General features: G+C 44.5%; 1 protein-coding gene across 1 annotated transcript in view; it reads right to left on the bottom strand.

Moving 5' to 3' along the window:
* The window catches only part of ANKUB1 (ankyrin repeat and ubiquitin domain containing 1), a gene marked incomplete at both ends in the record, with an annotated part of 114,168 nt that overhangs the window by 33,929 nt on the left and 61,432 nt on the right, over positions 1–18,807 (bottom strand). Inside the window, one exon of the mRNA XM_081087444.1 lies at positions 11,595–11,811. Within this exon, the coding sequence (XP_080943570.1) occupies positions 11,595–11,811 (217 nt within the window). The remainder of the gene's footprint in view (positions 1–11,594; positions 11,812–18,807) is intronic.

The following is an 18,807-nucleotide window of genomic DNA, read 5'->3' as shown; positions in this document are numbered from 1 at the left end:
GGGACCAAGGAGAGATAAAGGGACCTGGAGCCAGCCCAGATTTCAGGGTCTGAGCTGACAGAAGCCTGCTCCTGGAACAGTCTCTCAGATGCAATGTGTTCAGGCTGGCCATGAAACCTGCCATGAGTCACAGTGAAAAGTAGCAATAACATCACCCTTTGTAAAGGAAAGGCATTCATTTTTTTACTCATTTATGTAGGCACACCTATTCCCGAAAGGATTAATGTCAGTTTATAAGAACATTTAAAATGTAAACAGAATAATGAGCAGACAAGCACACAGATAAGCAAGAGGAAAGTTAGGGCCAGGATAGATCTCAGGAGCTAGAAATAGGCTAAAATGAACATCTATCCCTTATAGGTCAATACAAGAAAAGGTGTGTGTGTGTGTGTGTGTGTGTGTGTGTGTGCCTATATAAGGTATCACTAACCTCAAGTCACAAAATCACAAATATTTTGGGATGTTTAGCTTTGATACATTCTTTTTTTTTTATTTATTTTTTTTATTGCTTAAAGTATTACAAAGGGTATTACATATGTGTCCATTTTATCACCCTGCCCTAGACAGTCCCCTAGCCTCCCCTATCCCCCAGTGTCTTATGTCCATTGGTTATGCTTATATGCATGCATACAAGTCCTTTAGTTGATCTCTTACCCCCCTACCTCCTGCCCCCCAACCCTCCCCTGCCTTCCTGCTGCAGTTTGACAATCTGTTTGAGGCTGCTCTGCCTCTGTATCTATTATTGTTCAAAAGTTTATAATGGTCTCTATTATCCATGAATGAGTGAGATCATGTGGTATTTTTCCTTCATTGACTGGCTTATTTCACTTAGCACAAAGCTCTCCAGTTCCATCCATGACGTTGCAAATGGTAAGAGTTCCTTCCTTTTTAGAGCAGCATAGTATTCCATCGTGTAGATGTACCACAGTTTTCTAATCCATTCATCTACTGATGGGCACTTAGGCTGTTTCCAGATCTTAGCTATGGTGAATTGTGCTGCTATGAACATAGGGGTGCATATATCCTTTCTGATTGGTGTTTCTGGTTTCTTGGGATATATTCCTAGAAGTGGGATCACAGGGTCAAATGGGAGTTCCATTTTCAGTTTTTTAAGGAAACTCCATACTGTCTTCCATAGTGGCTGCACCAGTCTGCATTCCCACCAGCAGTGCACAAGTGATCCTTTTTCTCCACATCCTCTCCAGCACTTGTCGTTTGTTGATTTGTTGATGATAGCCAGTCTGACAGGTGTGAGATGATACCTCATTGTTGTTTTGATTTGCATCTCTCGGATGATTAGTGACTTTGAGCATGTTTTCATATGTCTCTTGGCTTTCTGAATGTCCTCTTTTGAAAGGTGTCTATTTAGGTCCTTTGCCCACTTTTTGATTGGATTGTTTATCTTCCTTTTGTTGAGTTGTATGAGTTCCCTATAAATTTTGGAGATTAGGCCCTTATCAGATATGACATTGGCAAATATGTTTTCCCACACAGTGGGTTTTCTTGTTGTTTTGTTGATGGTTTCTTTTGCTGTGCAGAAGCTTTTTATTTTGATGAAGTCCCATTTGTTTATTTTCTCTTTAGTTTCAAGTGCCCTAGAAGCTGTGTCAGTGAAGAAATTGCTTCGGCATATGTCTGAGATTTTGTTGCCTTTGGATTCTTCTAGAATTTTTATGGTTTCCTGTCGTACATTTAAGTCCTTTATCCATTTTGAGTTTATTTTTGTGTATGGTGTAAGTTGGTGGTCTAGTTTCATTTTCTTGCATATATCTGTCCAATTTTCCCAACACCATTTATTGAAGAGACTATCTTGGCTCCATTGCATGTTCTTGCCTCCTTTGTCAAATATTAATTGAGCATATTGGTTCGGGCCGATTTCTGGGCTCTCTATTCTATTCCATTGATCTATATGCCTATTCTTGTGCCAGTACCAGGCAGTTTTGAGAACAGTGGCTTTGTAATACAACTTGATATCTGGTATTGAGATCCCACCTACTTTGTTCTTTTTCAGGATTGCTGCAGCTATTCGGGGTCTTTTTTTATTCCAGATGAATTTTTGGAGAGTTCGTTCTAGATCTCTGAAGTATGCCGTTGGTATTTTAATGGGAAGTGCGTTGAATTTATAGATTGCTTTGGGTAGTATGGACATTTTAATGATGTTGATTCTACCAATCCAGGAACACGGTATGTTCTTCCATCTGTTTATGTCTTCCTCTATATCTTTTTTCAACGTCCTGTAGTTTTCTGAGTAGAGGTATTTTACCTCTTTAGTTAAGTTGATTCCTAGGTAGCTTAATTTTTTTGGTGCAATGGTAAACGGGATTGCTTTTATAATCTCTCTTTCTGAAAGTTCACTACTGGTGTATAGAAATGCCTCAGATTTCTTGGGGTTAATTTTGTATCCTGCTACATTGCCAAATTCATGTATTAAGTCTAGTAGCTTTTGGATGGAGTCTCTGGGGTTTTGTATGTATAATATCATGTCGTCTGCAAATAAGGACAGTTTTACTTCCTCTTTTCCAATTTGGATGCCTTTTATTTCTTCTTCTTGCCGAATTGCAATGGCTAACACTTCCAGTACTATGTTGAACAGGAGTGGTGAGAGGGGGCATCCCTGTCTTGTTCCTGTTCTTAGGGGAAATGGTGTTAGTTTTTGCCCATTGAGTATGATGTTGGCTGTGGGCCTGTCATATATGGCTTTTATTATGTTGAGGTATGATCCTTCTACTCCCACCTTGCTGAGAGTTTTTATCAAAAATGGGTGTTGAATTTTGTCAAATGCTTTTTCTGCATCAATTGATATGACCATGTGGTTTTTTTCTTTCAGTTTGTTTATGTGATGTAGCTTTGATACATTCTTGATAAGTTAATCACTAAATATTCTACTACCAAAAAAGTCCTTTAATCTTCTTATTATTTATCTTCTTTCTTTTGTGTGTGTGTGTGTGTGTGTGTGTGTGTGTGTGTGTGTGTGTTTTGTTACTCCTCACCTGAGGATTTTTTTTTCATTGATTTTAGAGAGAGAGTGGAAGAGCAGGGAAGAGACAAAGAGTGAAACATGAATGTGAGAGAGACACATTGACTGGTTGCCTCCTGTATGTGCCCCAGTTGAAGCCGGGGATTGAACCTGCAACCGAGGTACATGCCCTTGACTGGAATTGAACCTGCGACCCTTCAGTCCAAGGGCCGGTGTTCCAACCACTGAGCCAAACTGGCTAGGGCTATTTATCTTCTTAATTGCTGTAATTTTATTATCTCTCTATCCACTTTATTGAAACTATTCTCTTTGTGTTTACCAATGATCTTTAAGCCAAATCAAAAGTTATTACTTAGACATTGTTTTTGGCTTTTTCTGGCATCCTGAAAATTGGCTCTTCTTCGTCACCTGTAACAATGCAAAGTCCACAGTTCCCCTCTCGACTCTGACAGCTTTCTGTGTCTCATTTCCTGACTGTCCACTTGCCCTGACTTCACGGTGTCCTTAGCACTGGACCTTGGCCCTTGACACATCCCGCTGTAATTGCTCTCTAAGGAAAACACTTCTCATAGAGCTCAACCCACAGCTCCATGGGCAGGATATGACAGCAACATCTGCTAACCCAACTGTCACTCAAGCCCTAGCTCCATGTTTGTCACGGAGTTGTGCTTTCAGGTTGGCCACTAACTAGCTGAGTAACTTGCAGGGGAAAAAACCCAACATGAAATTTCTGAGTTTCCTTATATCTAAAGTTTAGTACCCTAAGCATAAGTTCCTTTTCCCAAGTTCGCAACTGCTGTCCTAGTGACAGAACCCTGGTGCCCCCCTCTTCTTTAATGTGATCCAGCATGACATTCTGTCTCTTCTTCCAGAATTTCTCAGACTTGTCTCATTCATTGCTAGTGAAATTAGTTAACACTGGAATTATCAAAAGTTCCAGTTAGCACCCGGCCAGTGTTGCTTAGTGGTTGAGTGTCAACTTATGAATCAGGAGGTCAGAGGTCAATTTTTAGTCAGGGCACATGCCCGGGTTGCGGGCTCTGTCCCAGGTGGGGGAGCATGCAGGAGGCAGCCGATCGATGGTTCTCTCTCATCATTAACGCTTCTGTCCCTCTCCCACTCCCCTTCTCTCTGAAATCAATAAAAATATATTTTTTAAAAAGTTACAGTTAGCATATCACCCTGCCTTCAGTGTTTCCTCATTCCTTTCTATGTTTCATGCTCCTTGTTATCAGATGTTACTTCTGTTAAAGCAAGCCTTTCCCAGAATGTACATGATTTCAGAGGCTGAGCACATTAAGCCTGTGCTCTGTTGCCTTACCCCTAAGACCCTCCTTAATCTGACCTCACCTATGTTTCCTATTGGTCTCGGCAAGGCTCTTCCAGACAGTCTCCTGTTCGCTGTTCCTCCTGGATTAAACCATGTCCATGAACCTGTGGCTCATGTTTTTCTCCTGGCCCAGAAGCCTGGAATGTCTTCCCATCCCCCTTGCTGATGATCCTGCCCCTTTGTGTGCTCAAGCCCCATATTTTTTCAAATGCCTTCCCTTGAGCCCTTCAACCTACATTGAACTATCTTATTGGGTTATAACTGAGTGTATGTGCATTTCTCATTTCCACCAAGTTACTGTGAATGCCCAGATGCAGAGGCAGTTTTGTATACTTCTGTATGAGCTAGTTTGTGCAATGACTAATTGAGCTGCTTAAATCTTTTATTTTCATTCTGAATTTGACTGCTTCTCTAAAACCATCTGATTTTCCACTGCCTTTGGAAGATAATGCAGGTTCAACTCCAGAAAGGGCCAGGAATGACTCACTGACTGGAAAGGAGGGAACCTGGAAGAGAGGCTGATCAAAGTCTCTTTTATCCGATATTTTAAAAAAGTGGGATACTTAAGAAATGCTAGGGATGCTTTTGGGAAAGGTATGAAGCAGGCCAAAGACGTCCTCCTTTCCCTTTGAGTTTTTTTTTCCTTGCCTCCCCTCCTATACCTTGTGTTCTCATAGTGGCCAAAGTAACCCACCCTGGTCATACTCGAGTCTCTAACCTTATATCTGAAAACACATATTCCTACAGGGATGTTTTAATATGTTGTTGTGTTGTTCTTGACACACCCTGAGCAAGTCATTTAACCACTCAGAACTTTTTGCTTTCTTTAAATCTTTAAAAATTTGGGTTGGGCCGAGCCATTTCTCAATTCTCTTCTAGCTCTAAAATATCACATCACGATCTGAGAAACATAGGCTGGAAGAACAGTCACCCTATTTTTTCCATTTACCCTTTGGTATTTCATTAAATAACTAGATCATAAGTTGCTTAGGGACAAATGACTCTTGTGTGCCCTTACTCAAATAGCCCCACCATGTTCTGGGCAGGGCTGATCCACAGAAAACACATAGAGCAGGTGTGTGCTTTACAGTGAGGTACTCTGGGGACAAATCTTAGAATGATCCTTCCTCTGATCAAAACAGGGATTATAGGTTTATACTGGGGCTTCTGGTCAAGATGGTGGTATAGGTAAGTGCAGTACTTGCATCTTCCCACAACCACATCAAAACTACAACTAGAATACAGAACAATCATCATTCAGAATTGCCTGAAATATAGCTGAACAGAGGTCCTACAAATAGGAAATTAAAGAGGAAGCCACATTGTGAATAGTACAAGGGGCAGAGATGCTGAGCCAGCTGGTCCCATACCAACATGTGGCAGATAAAAATTGGGAGGTATATCTAGGTTGTAGAGGTCCCTCCTGAGGAGTGAAGGGTCCCAGACCCACACCAGGCCTCCTAGCCCAGGATTCAAAGGATAATAAGTACCCATAACTTCAGGCTGTAAAAAGCAGTGGGGATTGAGGCCGAGAAAGACAGAGGCTGCTGGAGTCCCAGGCAGTTCTTCTTAAAGGGCCCCCACACAGACATACTTGAAATTGTTTTGAGCTCACCACTGGGGCAACAGTTTGAAAGGCACCAGGGACACATGGGGAGGAACTGAAGTGTCTGACAACAGGACAAGAGTGGAGGGGCAGCTTTCTCCCAGACAGAAGAGCTGGCAGAGGCCATTTTCCTTTTCTGTGCCCTCACCCCACAGAGCCAACAGATGGGCACCATATCTGAGTCTCCATCAATCTGGTTAACACTGTTTGCCCCACCCTGGTAATTCCCTTAGACCCCCACTCCACCCAAGTTGTGGACCCACCCAAGCTATTTCCATTGGCTTTTCCATACAAACAGCCTGTCTTGACTTATGATTCAGACTTTCCTAAAACCTCTCAGACAAACAGTATCTGGCTTCTGTGTGCCCCATATCTCTTGCTAAGTGGCCGCAGACCTGGCACTAGCAGCCGCCAGCCTCGGTTTGCAGCTTGGCCTCTCATGGGCACCTCCAAACCCAGCATAATTAGCATCCATCTGCTGATCACTTTGTAGCTCATGCCAGGTGGCCCTAGGCAGAACACAGGAGGTGGCTGACCATGGCCTGCATCTCCCAAGAGGTTCCAGAGCTAGTGCACCTAGTAGACAGCTTCAGATACCATCCCACCACCTCCACAAGTGACTCACTCAAGGGAAGACTCAGTGGGCACCAGAGTCCTTCTGAAATAAGTCCTTCTCCTTGGAGTGGGCCCTGGCATAACTGATCCTCCAAGTGGTTGCAGCCAGTCCTTGTAGCTGATCAGCCAGAGGGCAAATTCCTTCCATCGCTGTGCCAACAGCAATCAAGGTTCAACTACAACAGGAGGATGTATACAACCCACAGACACATGAGGGCATACCTGGAGTGCCCAGCTTGGGTGATCAGGGAGGCTGTGCCATTGGGACCTATAGGACACCTACTATATTAGGCCACTCTACCAAGCCTGGGAGATGTGGCAGCTCTACCTAATACATTAGAAACAAACACCAGGAGGCTGCCAAAATGAGGAGACAAAGAAACATGCCCCAAATGAAAGAACAGAACAACACTCCATAAAAGAACTAAACAAAATGGAGACAAACAATCTACTAGACACAGACTTCAAAATCCTGGTTATAGCCCAGTCAGCATGGTTGAGCATTGACCTATGAACCAGGAGGTCACATTTTGAATACTGGTCAGGGCACATCCCCAGGTTGCAGGCTCAATCCCCAGTGTGGGCATGCAGGAGGTAGCCAATCAATGATTCTCTCTCATCATTGATGTTCCTATGTCTCTCTTCTTCTCCCTTTCTCTATGAAATCAATTAAAGCATATTTAAGAAATAAAACCACTTGTTATAAGGATGCTCAATGAACTTGGGGGAAGAGTAGATGAACTTTGTGAGAATTCAACAAAGAGATCAGAAACATAAAAATGGAGATAGAAAACATGAAAAAGAACCAGTCATAAATTAAGAATACACTAACTGGAGAATTTTTATTGTTGAGAGAACCAAGATGGAGGCATAGGTAAACGCCGGAGTTTGCTGCTTTGAACAACTACTTCAAAAGTAAAACTAAAAGACGGAACGGACATCACCCAGAACCACTGGAACACTGGCTGAGTGGAAGTCCTACAACTAGGAGGAAAGAGAAACGCATACGGACACTCAGAGGAGGCGCAGTGCTGAAGTCAAATTCTGAGGTGCAGAGAGCGCGGAGCGGGCTGGCGGCGGAGGGCGCGGTTGGCGTTTTCAATCGGGAGAGAGTCCCAGACTCTGAGCTCCAGATCCGGGCGAGTCTTTAGGGACCCAGACTCAAACGGGAGAAGCGGGACTGACTGGCTTCTGTCAGAGCGAGTGCAGCTTTCTCTCCGAGCTTTGCAGCGGGTGCTGGGACTCAGAGAGGCAGAGCCCCTGGGGACAGGACTGAGAGCCGCCATAACTGCTCTCTCCAGCCCACCCTGTTGATCCTGTGCGACCCGCCCCGCCCAAGCCCTGCACAGAGGCATTTGCCGGATAGCCTCAGGCAAACGCCAGATTAGCACCTCCCTAGAGGACAGAAGTTCTCTCACTGCTGACACAGCTGATTCTCATAGCCACTTGGCCTGGAGGTCAAACCCTCCCTGGAATTAGCTACAACAATCAAGATTTAACTATAAGACCACGAACAAAGACCACTAGGGGGTGCATCAAGGAAGCATAACAAAATGCGGAGACAAAGAAACAGGACAAAATTGTCAATGGAAGATATAGAGTTCAGAACCACACTTTTAAGGTCTCTCAAGAACTGTTTAGAAGCCGCCGATAAACTTAATGAGATCTACAAGAAAACTAATGAGACCCTCGATGTTATATTGGGGAACCAACTAGAAATTAAGCATACACTGACTGAAATAAAGAATATTATACAGACTCCCGACAGCAGACCAGAGGAGCGCAAGAATCAAGTCAATGATTTGAAATGCGAGGAAGCAAAAAACACCCAAACGGAAAAGCAAAATGAAAAAAGAATCCAAAAATGCGAGGATAGTGTAAGGAGCCTCTGGGACAGCTTCAAGCGTACCAACATCAGAATTATAGGGGTGCCAGAAGATGAGAGAGAGCAAGATATTGAAAACCTATTTGAAGAAATAATGACAGAAAACTTCCCTCACCTGGTGAAAGAAATGGACTTACAGGTCCAAGAAGTGCAGAGAACCCCAAACAAAAGGAATCCAAAGAGGACCACACCAAGACACATCATAATTAAAATGCCAAGAGCAAAAGATAAAGAGAGAATCTTAAAAACAGCAAGAGAAAGAAACTCAGTTACCTACAAGGGAATACCCATACGACTGTCAGCTGATTTCTCAACAGAAACTTTGCAGGCCAGAAGGGAGTGGCAAGAAATATTCAAAGTGATGAACACCAAGAACCTACAACCAAGATTACTTTATCCAGCAAAGCTATCATTCAGAATTGAAGGTCAGATAAAGAGCTTCACAGATAAGGAAAAGCTAAAGGAGTTCATCACCACCAAAGCAGTATTATATGAAATGCTGAAAGGTATCCTTTAAGAAGAGGAAGAGGAAGAAAAAGGTAAAGATACAAATTATGAACAACAAATATGCATCTATCAACAAGTGAATCTAAGAATCAAGTGAATAAATAATCCGATGAACAGAATGAACTGTTGATTATAATAGAATCAGGGACATAGAAAGGGAATGGACTGACTATTCTTGGGGGGGAAAGGGGTGTGGGAGATGGGGGAAGAGACTGGACAAAAATCGTGCACCTATGGACGAGGACAGTGGGTGGGGAGTGAGGGCGGAGGGTGGGGTGGGAACTGGGAGGAGGGGAGTTATGGGAGGAAAAAAGAGGAACAAATGTAATAATCTGAACAATAAAGATTTAATTAAAAAAAAAAGAATACACTAACTGAAATGAAGAATATGTTACAGGGAATCAACAATGGAGTAGATGAAGCAAAGGATCAAGTCAGAGATTTGGAAAATAAGAAATAAAACACCCAATCAAAATAGCAAAAAGAAAAAAGAATTACAAAAATCATTGAGGATAGTAAAAGGAGCCTCTGAGACAACTTCAAGTGCACCAACATTTGCATCATGAGGGTGCCAGAAGGAGAAGAGAGAAAACAAGGAATTTAAAACCTATGTGAAAAAACGATGGTGGAAAACTTTCCTCATCTAGTGAAGGAACTAGATATACAAATCCAGGAAGCACAGAGAGTCCCAAACAAGATGAACCCAAAGAGGTCCACACCAAGACACATCGTAATGAAAATGACAAAGATTAAAGAGAGAGAGAATCTTAAAAGCAGCAAGAGAAAAGCAGTTATTGATGACAAGGGAGCTCCCATAAGACTGTCAGCTTATTTCTCAACAGAAATTTTGCAGGCCAGAAGATATTGGCAAGAAATATTCAAGGCCTGGCTGGTATGGCTCAGTGGATTGAGTGTCACCCGATGCACCAAGAGGTTGACAGTTCAATTCCCAGTCAGTGCACATGCCCAGGTTATGGGCTCAACCCCCAGTAGGGGGTGTGCAGGAAGAAGTCGATTGATGTTTCTCTCATTGATGTTTTTATCTCTATCTCTCTCTTTATTCCACTCTTTCTGAAATCAATAAAAGCATATAAAAGAAAGAAATATTCAAAGTGATGAGAAGCAAGGACCTAAAACCAAGGTTACTCTATCCAGCGAAGCTATTCATTAGAAGTAAAGAACCTATAAAGAGCATCCCAGACAAGAAAAAACTAGAGCGTATCACCACCAAACCAGTACCACATAAAATGTTTATGAAGAAGGAAAAAGAGTAAAAATATGAATAATAAAATATCAATAAATGCATATCTATCAACCATTGAATCTAAAAAACAAACAAGCAAAACAGAACCAGATTCAAAGATACAGAGAACATTTTGATATTTCCAGATGGGGCGGGGGGGGGGGGGTTGAGGAGATGGGTGAAAAAGGTGAAGGGATTAGGAAGTACAAATTGGTAGTAACAGAATAATCATGAGGATACAAATTATAGCATAGGGAATATAGTCAATAAAATTGTAGTAACTATGTATGGTATTAGATGGGTACTAGATTTATTGTGATGATCCCTTACTAAGTTATATAATGTCTAATCACTGGGGTGTACACCTGAAACCAATATAACATTGTATGTCAACTGCAATTGAAAAATAAAAAATTATTCTTTTTTTAAAAAAGAAAGAAAATTGTTGATATGAAAAAGTATGCTCTGACCCAAGAGTGAATTTGGTTAGAAATGTGAAGAGTCTACTTGGGAAAAACAGGTTTCCATTTTGGATAATAATGGACTTCAGAAAGCAAGTTTTACTTACTGATATTCAGAGTATATTGAATTGTAAATTTTGAAAAAGTCAAATAAACACTATACTAATTAAAGCAATAATAAATAAGAAAAAAAACAGGAATGATCATTGATGTCAAAGTTTTGAGAACCTCAATTAAAAATAACAAAAGAATAAGTAAATATGGTAGGAGAAGTAACAATGAATGCAAATTTAACATTTATTAAGAGCAAAACTATTTTACTCAAGAATGTCTACAAAGAGCTATTATAAGTTGGAAGAACTCAAATTCCATTGCAACAAATGTTACAGCACGGCACCACCTAAAAATGTGCTAATTGTCAGCAAAGATACATTTGCTTCAATCAAGAATCTCTGTAAGGTTTGAAGCATTTTCCAATGTGGTTAAAACAAACCTGATAGTTTTACTGGTGTATGGCTAGCAGTACAGGATTAAAAGGGAGGTTGTATCTGCTGTGAGAATGAATGCCAGCTCACTGAGGCAGTTCAGCCTGCAATGTAGTGGCTTTACCCTGTTTAAAAGTTTAATATAACCAACATTTTAAAAAGAGATTGCATAAAGCAAGGCTCAGGACAGTGTGTATCATATGCTACCACTGTGTTAAAAAGAGGAAAAAGAATATGTACTTGAACTTGTTTTTATATATGCTGCAAACATATTTGAAAAAGAACAAGACACCAGACAAGACTATGTGACCTTTCTTATGTCTTAGTCTACAGAACCGGACACCAGAGAGAGGAGTTTTGATAAATTATATCAACAGTGCTTACAGAAGTTTTAGTTTAGAAAGAACTCCTCCATTTGTTAAGAATCTGGTATCAAAGAACCCTAGTGCTGAGTAGTAGGTGGTATCAAGTGTAGAGGACAGTACCAATGCCAGTCTGATAGTCCCTGAGGGTGTTGCAGTCGAACATCTCCAGTCCCCTTGGGGTCCGGAGGCAGAAGACACTCACAGGGAAGCCACATCTCAAAGATAACAGCGTTCTCAGCTCAGACACTTTTTTACCAAGAAGGGAAATGCTCTCCATTATCAACATTTTCTCTTGTGTAACAGCATTGAACACATAGAGAGTGGGCTTATCTTCTTCCTATGGGGAGAGAAAAGAAGAGAACTCAGGAACAAGCACTGTCTGGAGGTTGGGACAGACAAATATGTTGAAAGGTGGCTCTAAGTGCCTCTAGCTAAGGATGAAAAGGAAGGTCAGTTTACATTTTCTAACATCTGGTCTGAATTTTGCTCTTCTCTCTGAATCTTGCTCTTTACTCGTGCTTTGAGTAAAATAAAGGAAGACTAGGCAGGGCTTTGAGATCCTTCTTACTTCTTAGTCTACAGGCCCAGCTGCACAGTGTTGATAATTTATATCCCCACTGCACTTAAGGAGGTAAATTTCAAAACAACTCCATCGTGCTGCACTTTAATTAGGAAATGCTATGGATTCTACACCTTCACTTAAAAAAAGTGTTTTCTGTGAGGTTATCTCTGGAAAGTGGAATTGAATTCAGGTTGGGATGGGAGTTTTGCTTATCATTTTACTAGAGGCCCGGTGCATGAAATTTGTGCACAGGTAGGGTCCATAGGCCTGGCCGGTGATCAGGGTCGATCAGGTTCCCTGCCTCCTCCTTCCCTCGCCCTGCCGCCACCACTGGTTGCCCACCATGTTCCACGCTGCCTCCTGATGGTCAGTGCACATCATAGTGAGTGATTGAACTCCCAGTCGAACTCCCAAGGGGACACTTTGGATATTAGCCTTTTATATATATAGATGCTCTTCATTGTCTGTATCACTTGACCTTTAAAAATAACCATGTGCTTTTATTTTATTATTTTAAAAAGGAAATACTAAATACGAGTGAAAAAAGTTTCCTTTGTTCCTTTTACTTTGTAATCTTAGTAGGAAAGCAAGTGGAATGGAAATATCGGAAATAGAGTTAGGAATGAAAATTGGGGGAAAGTATTAATCATTCTGTTAGCAACAGTTAAATCAAGTGGAACCAACACAAAAACCACAGGAAATAAGGAAATTGGGAAAGTGGTAGGGAGGGAAAATTTATTAACATTTCCACTTTTCTAACTTAAATAAATAAATAAATAAATAAATAAATAAATAGAAGTGGCTTTACTTCTATTTTAGAGGATTCAGGCCAATCACATGTTTTCTTCAGTCCCCTTTTGCTGGCTTGGCAGATGGGAGTGCACAGAGCTGACATGTAGCGTGCCCTGGTAACCCACCTCCTCTCCAAGAGGGGCCTTGAGCAAAACCTAGAAGCTGAAAATGGCCTCCAGTTTCCTCAAGGTGGCTCCAGCCAGTCACTTCCCTCCTGGACCCCTTCCACTTTCCCTCCCTTTTTCTCCCATCAAAATTCATCTCTGGTTTCTCCAGGGTCCCTCCTTGCTTCAGGCTTATAATGCATTAAATGTATTCCTCACCTCCCAGATAACACATCATGAAAATCTCTTTGAAAGAGCCTTTGAGGAGTAATGTTATTGATGAAAGTTTAGGCTGCAATGTTTTAATCTAGGGTCCATTTTAGTAACTCAAATCACCTAGGCTCAGTCATCCAGCAAGCTGAGCTGCTCCCTGAGTCTAAAGTGCTTGTAATAGGATTAAAAATGATGGCAGAGTAAGTGGATGGTATGTAGACCACTCCCAGAATAAAACTTGAACTACAACTAAAATACAAAAATAAAAATTAAAAAAAAATCCTGAATAATCAACTGAAGACTAGCTGGAGAGAACCTTGATAACCAAGGATAGAAAGTGGAGACCACACAGAGACCGGTAAGAAGGGTGGAGGTGCAGAGGGCTTGCTGGACTCCCACAGAAAGCAGCTGAAGTTCTGGAGAGATATCTCAGCTGTGTGTGTGGGGGGCATGAGGGGTTGTAACTGAGAACTCTGGGGTCTAGTCCCCAACCTGAGCCCCAGAGCCCACAGCAGCAGAACCGAGAAAGGTGCCCACATAACATCTGGCTGTGAAAAGCAGCACGATTGCTGTCTGCCAGGGAGAGATGGCTGGAAATGCAGGAACCCTCTTAAAGGGCAAAAATTTCGTGTGCAGCCACTCATTTTGTGGTCTGGCAGAGGTAGGGAAGAGTGGACTGGGGCTTTGTGAGCAGAAGCCAAGGTTGGGTGCTCTGGGGTTAGAGCTCAGAAGGCAGACATCCTGGTCTCCTGTGCTGAGTCATTCCTTCACATTGTAGAAGACACTTTCTTATGCAGAACTTTACTATTCAGGCAGATTTACCTGGGAGGAAGACAGTTGACACATCCTATTGGAAAACACATTGCCCCATGGTGTTTCTGAGGCCCATTAAGAGACAAAGAATAACAATTAGCTTCCAGGAAGGAACAATTGCCCCATCATGTTGGAAAAACTCTCGCCACACATGTGGATGATTGCCTCAGGGTTACTCAAGACTGAATCCACTCACTCTGCAGGCAGAGGCAGGTCTCTGAAGACTTTGAGTCTTTACCTGATGTAATTAGTCAGAAACAGCATTTGACACTGTCCATAACTAGAGATTGAGAGGCATTGCAGATCTACCTAATCCTAATATATATAAAAACCCTGGGTCCATCACAACCAAATGGACAACCAGTCCACCCCCCAGCCCTCAGGCTCCATTGATCAGGTGATGGCTAACAGGTGAACCAGGTCACTCACGCTCCAATGGATCCATGGCAGCAGCATCTGGTGAGCAGGCGGAAGGCAGACTGCTTGGTCCCTCCCCGGGCTCGCAGGCTCTCACTGATCAGGGGATGGCTAACAGAGAACCGGAGTCACTCTGGTTCCCTGTTAGCCATCCCCTGATCAATGGAACCAGAGTGAGTGGTGTGGGGACTGGTGATCAGCTGGAAAGCAAGCCTCTTGGTCCCTCCTCCCGGCCCTCAGACTCCAATCAATTGGTGGCAGAGGCAGGGCAGAACTGGGGACTGGCTTCCTTAGTAGTACTACAGGTACAATCTCCAGAGGACAGGCCAGGAACCAATGGACCAGCGCCACCAGCACAATCCCGACAGCGCTGCCGGCCTCCTGGAACTCGGCCTCGGGCACTGCAGCCGCTCCCCCTCCCTAGACACTCCACAAGGAAGAAAGGATATCACCAGCAGCACCATCTAGTGCTGTTTCTGCTCTACAGGGCCAGTAGTTACTGCTCTCCCTGTGCTTCCTCCAGGTTGCCCGCCCCCTCCAGATGAAGTGTGTGCACTGCACACAGAAGGAGATGTGAGTAGGTAGCACACAGGCAATTAATTTCAAAAGATTTTGGACCAATCATTTCCCTCATTGTCCTGTTGGTTTGTTCCTCTCTAAGTATTTCCTCAACAACCTCACTAAAGGAGCAGATACTAATAGGAATGGTCCATTAAGACTAATTAAAGCCATTAAAATTAATTTTGTTTGGAGATTTATTGGGAAATTTGGAACTCTCATTGAGACCATTGATGCATGTCAGGGAGTCACACAGTGGAGCCCTTGAAACGACTGCTGCTGGGGGCTGTGACACAGTGGTTGCCCCCTGCCCCCGCCCTGCAGGCCTGGCACTAGCTCTGAGGGGCTCCAGAGCTCTTACTGATCAGCTCATCATCACAGCTGCACCTCCAACCCCTTCAGGTTGTGAGAGGAGAATAAGAGGATATGAATCATGAAGGCCAAACTGGGAGACATTTTCACAAGAAGATGGATCCAGCCATCATTTTATGATGTGGTTTGTGAACCATTGAATGTCCCCCCTTAAAGTATATCTTCAGGACTTGCTCAGTGCCAGGGAGTCCACGGGGAGCAGAGCCCTTAGATGTAAGCATTCTGTGTGTTTCGGGGTCTCCTGAGGGTGTACATCCCCTGGAGGGTGAACCCCAGGCTTCGGGGAGGCCTCAGACTATTGTTTGAACTTACAGCTCTCACAATGTGTGAAGGCAGGAAAACCAGCCGTGAAATTTGCATCCCGTCCCCAGGTGTTACAGGGTGACATGCAAAGCTAAATGGATGGAATTGCGATGGTGCCTCAGCTGACTGAGATGGGAGAGTGCCCTCAATCCCTGGGCCTCTGTGATCACGGGAGTCCTTGCACTGGGGCCAAGGGAGGCAGAAGGAGGACCTGAGGAAGTGTGAGGGGCTTGGCTGTTATTGCTGAAGGAAGAGGCTGGACGTGGAGCCAGTGGTTCTCCCGAGCCCCTGGGCAGAGATGCACCTACCACACCCAGTGCTGCCACTGTGTCCCCACTGACAGAACTGCAAGTCCATCAGCGTGTGCTGCTGTCAGCCCATGTGCGTGGTCCTTCATTATACGAGGATGGAAACTGGCCCCCAGGGAGGTGGGGTCAGAGGCTCTGTGGCCAATGAGCAAGTGGAGAGTAAGTGGTGGGAAGGGTGAGGACAGCACTTCAGAAAGCAAGGTGCACTCAGGAATACATGGGAGGACACTGAGCTGTGCAGGAACATGGGAGCTGGGCAGGCAGACAGCGATGCTGCACAAGAGGGGAGGTGGTGGCAGAGGGCAGCAGGGGCAGTAAAACCCCTGTGGACTCAGCCAACAGCAGGCCTGGGTCTCACAGGTCCTGTGGTCAGAGTAGGGCAGCTGAGCGGACCCTCTGCTCCAGCTCTCACATGCTGTGCAAGGCTGCGGCGAGCAGGGAGCCTTCTGGCCCATGCTCATCGGGATGCTGGCAGAACTGGGGACTGTCTGACTAGAGGCCCAGCTGCGTGCTGTCGGTGGACAGAGATCCCCTGAGGTCTTAGAGGCCACCCTGGCTCCTTGCTATGGCTTCTCTAGTTCCCAAGGGTGCCTGCCCCCGCGGCTGCCATGACTGAGCAGGACAGGCCCCAAGGAGCCACAGGAGCCACATCCCAGCTCCATGGCTGGGCTGTTAGGAGCAGCCACGGCCTCTCCCACACTCAAGAGGAAACAGTCACACAAGGCAGGACACCGGGGCCACTGGGGTCTGCCCACCATGGACACCAGTCACCCTGGACCTTGTCACACTGTTGTCTGAATCCTAAATATTGGGAACGTGTGACTCCTGCCAACTATCTGCAACAGCAGAATGACCAGTCATTATGACACGCACTGACCACCAAGGGGCAGACGCTCAATGCAGGAGCTGCCCCTGGTGGTCAGTGTGCTCTCACAGGGGAAGCACTGTTCATCCAGAAGCTGGGCTTATGGCTGGTGAGTACAGCGACAGTAGTGGGAGCCTCTCCTGCCTCTGTGGCAATGCTAAGGATAGGATGTCCAACTGGCAGCTTTGGCATGCTCTCTGTGGGGGGGAGCGGGCCTAAGTCATCAGTTGGACATCCCCTGAGGGCTCCCGGACTGTGAGAGGGTGCAGGCTGGGCTGAGGGACCCCTTCCCGCAAGTGAACAAATTTTGTGCACCGGGCCTCTAGTACATAATCACTAATCCAAACAGGCAGCCAAATGTGGAGACAAAAAAATAATTCCCAAATGAAGAATAAGAGAATTCTCCAGAAGAAGAGATAAATGAAATGGAGATGAGAAATTTATCTGAGATTAAAAAGATGGCAACTGGCAAGATGGCAGGGAGAGAGAGAGTGTGAAACAGTGAGGGAGCGAAAGGGGAGTGTGTGGATGTGTGTGTGTGTGTGTGTGTGTGTGTGTGTGTGTGTGTGTGAGAGAGAGAGAGAGGGAGAGAGAGAGAGAGAGAGAGAGAGAGAGAGAGAGAGAGAGAGAGAGAGAGAGGAGAGTTAGGGACAGTTAGATCCTGCAGGACTTTTGGGGGCTGGTGGACCAGGCAGTCTTAGACTGAGAGTCCATGCTGCTGCTGCAAACACTGCTGGCCAGCCTGAGCTGGCACAGAAACCATGCCACCTTGAAGGGCAGAACTGCTGTGACTAGGATCCTAGCCTCACCACCACCCAGATTGGCCTCAGATGCAAACTAGGACCCTACAGCAACTCTGGACAAAGACCTGCTACCACAGCTCCAGTCCCATAGACACTGATTTGGCCGCAGATTTCTGTGAATCACAGAATGCATGCCCCTTTCTGCCAGCCTGCTGCAGCAACACAGGGCTTGCCCGATCTCTGGTGCATGAGTGGGCCTCCCAACAACACAGGGTGGCTATGTAACCTGGTTGCCCTAGCAGGCCAGGAACTCTGATTATTGGCGCACTTGCATGGACTGATTCTTGGCACTGAGCACCAGTCATTTTTATTCTTGGTGCATGCACGCAAGGACTCTGCTTCTCCTCATGCTTGTGCATGTGCACGGGAACCCTGATTCTCAGTGCACACACATCGAGGGCCAGTGACTCCAATTCTCGGCACACAAGTGCACAGGGACACTGATTCTCAGAAAGTACGTGAGGCCACACAGAACACCAGAAATTCCAATTCCCTATTCTCAGTACGTGCACACGGGGACTCTGATTTCTGATACATGCTTGGGGAATCTTATTTTTGGCACATGCATGTGGGGACTCTGTTTTTCAGCACATGCATGTGGGGACCCTGATTCTAGGTCCACATGCAAAGCTGCATGGAATGCCAGTGACTCTGATTCTCAGCGCGCACACGGGGGCCCTCATTCTCAGCACACATGTGAGGACCATGATTCTCGGCATGCACATGAGGCTGCACTGAGTGCCAGTGACTCTGATTCTCGGCATGCGTGGCTCTTACTGACTCACGGCAGCCACACGTCTCACTGTCTGAGCTCTTCAGTGATGCTTGGGTGACGCGACAATCCTCAGGTAGATCAGGCCCCCGCAACTTGGTGCTTGGACCTTCTGGTGATAGCTAGAATGGGGAGACAATAAAACAATCCACAAGGGAAAGAAAAAGAGAAATTTCCAATAAAGGAACTAAATGAAATGGAGGCAAGCAATATGTCAAAAAAAAAAAAAAAAGAATTCAGAGTACAGTAGGTCCTCGCGATTTTCACCACAAGTCGGAACCCACCTACATAAGTACCTATGTCACTCACATGGAGTACATACACAGCAGTAATGAAGTGAAACAGTAAAAATAATTTAAAAGAAAGATAACAATTCCTGACCTTTACTTGTGGTAAATAATAGAAAACATAAAGCACATATGTACATACATCAAAATGATGGAACTTTTTT

Source organism: Myotis nattereri, assembly GCF_964212035.1.
Source record: "Myotis nattereri genome assembly, chromosome: 3".
NCBI classification, from domain to species: Eukaryota; Metazoa; Chordata; class Mammalia; order Chiroptera; family Vespertilionidae; genus Myotis; species Myotis nattereri.
Note: the sequence above shows the minus strand (reverse complement) of the source record. Positions and strands in the feature narration are given on the sequence as shown.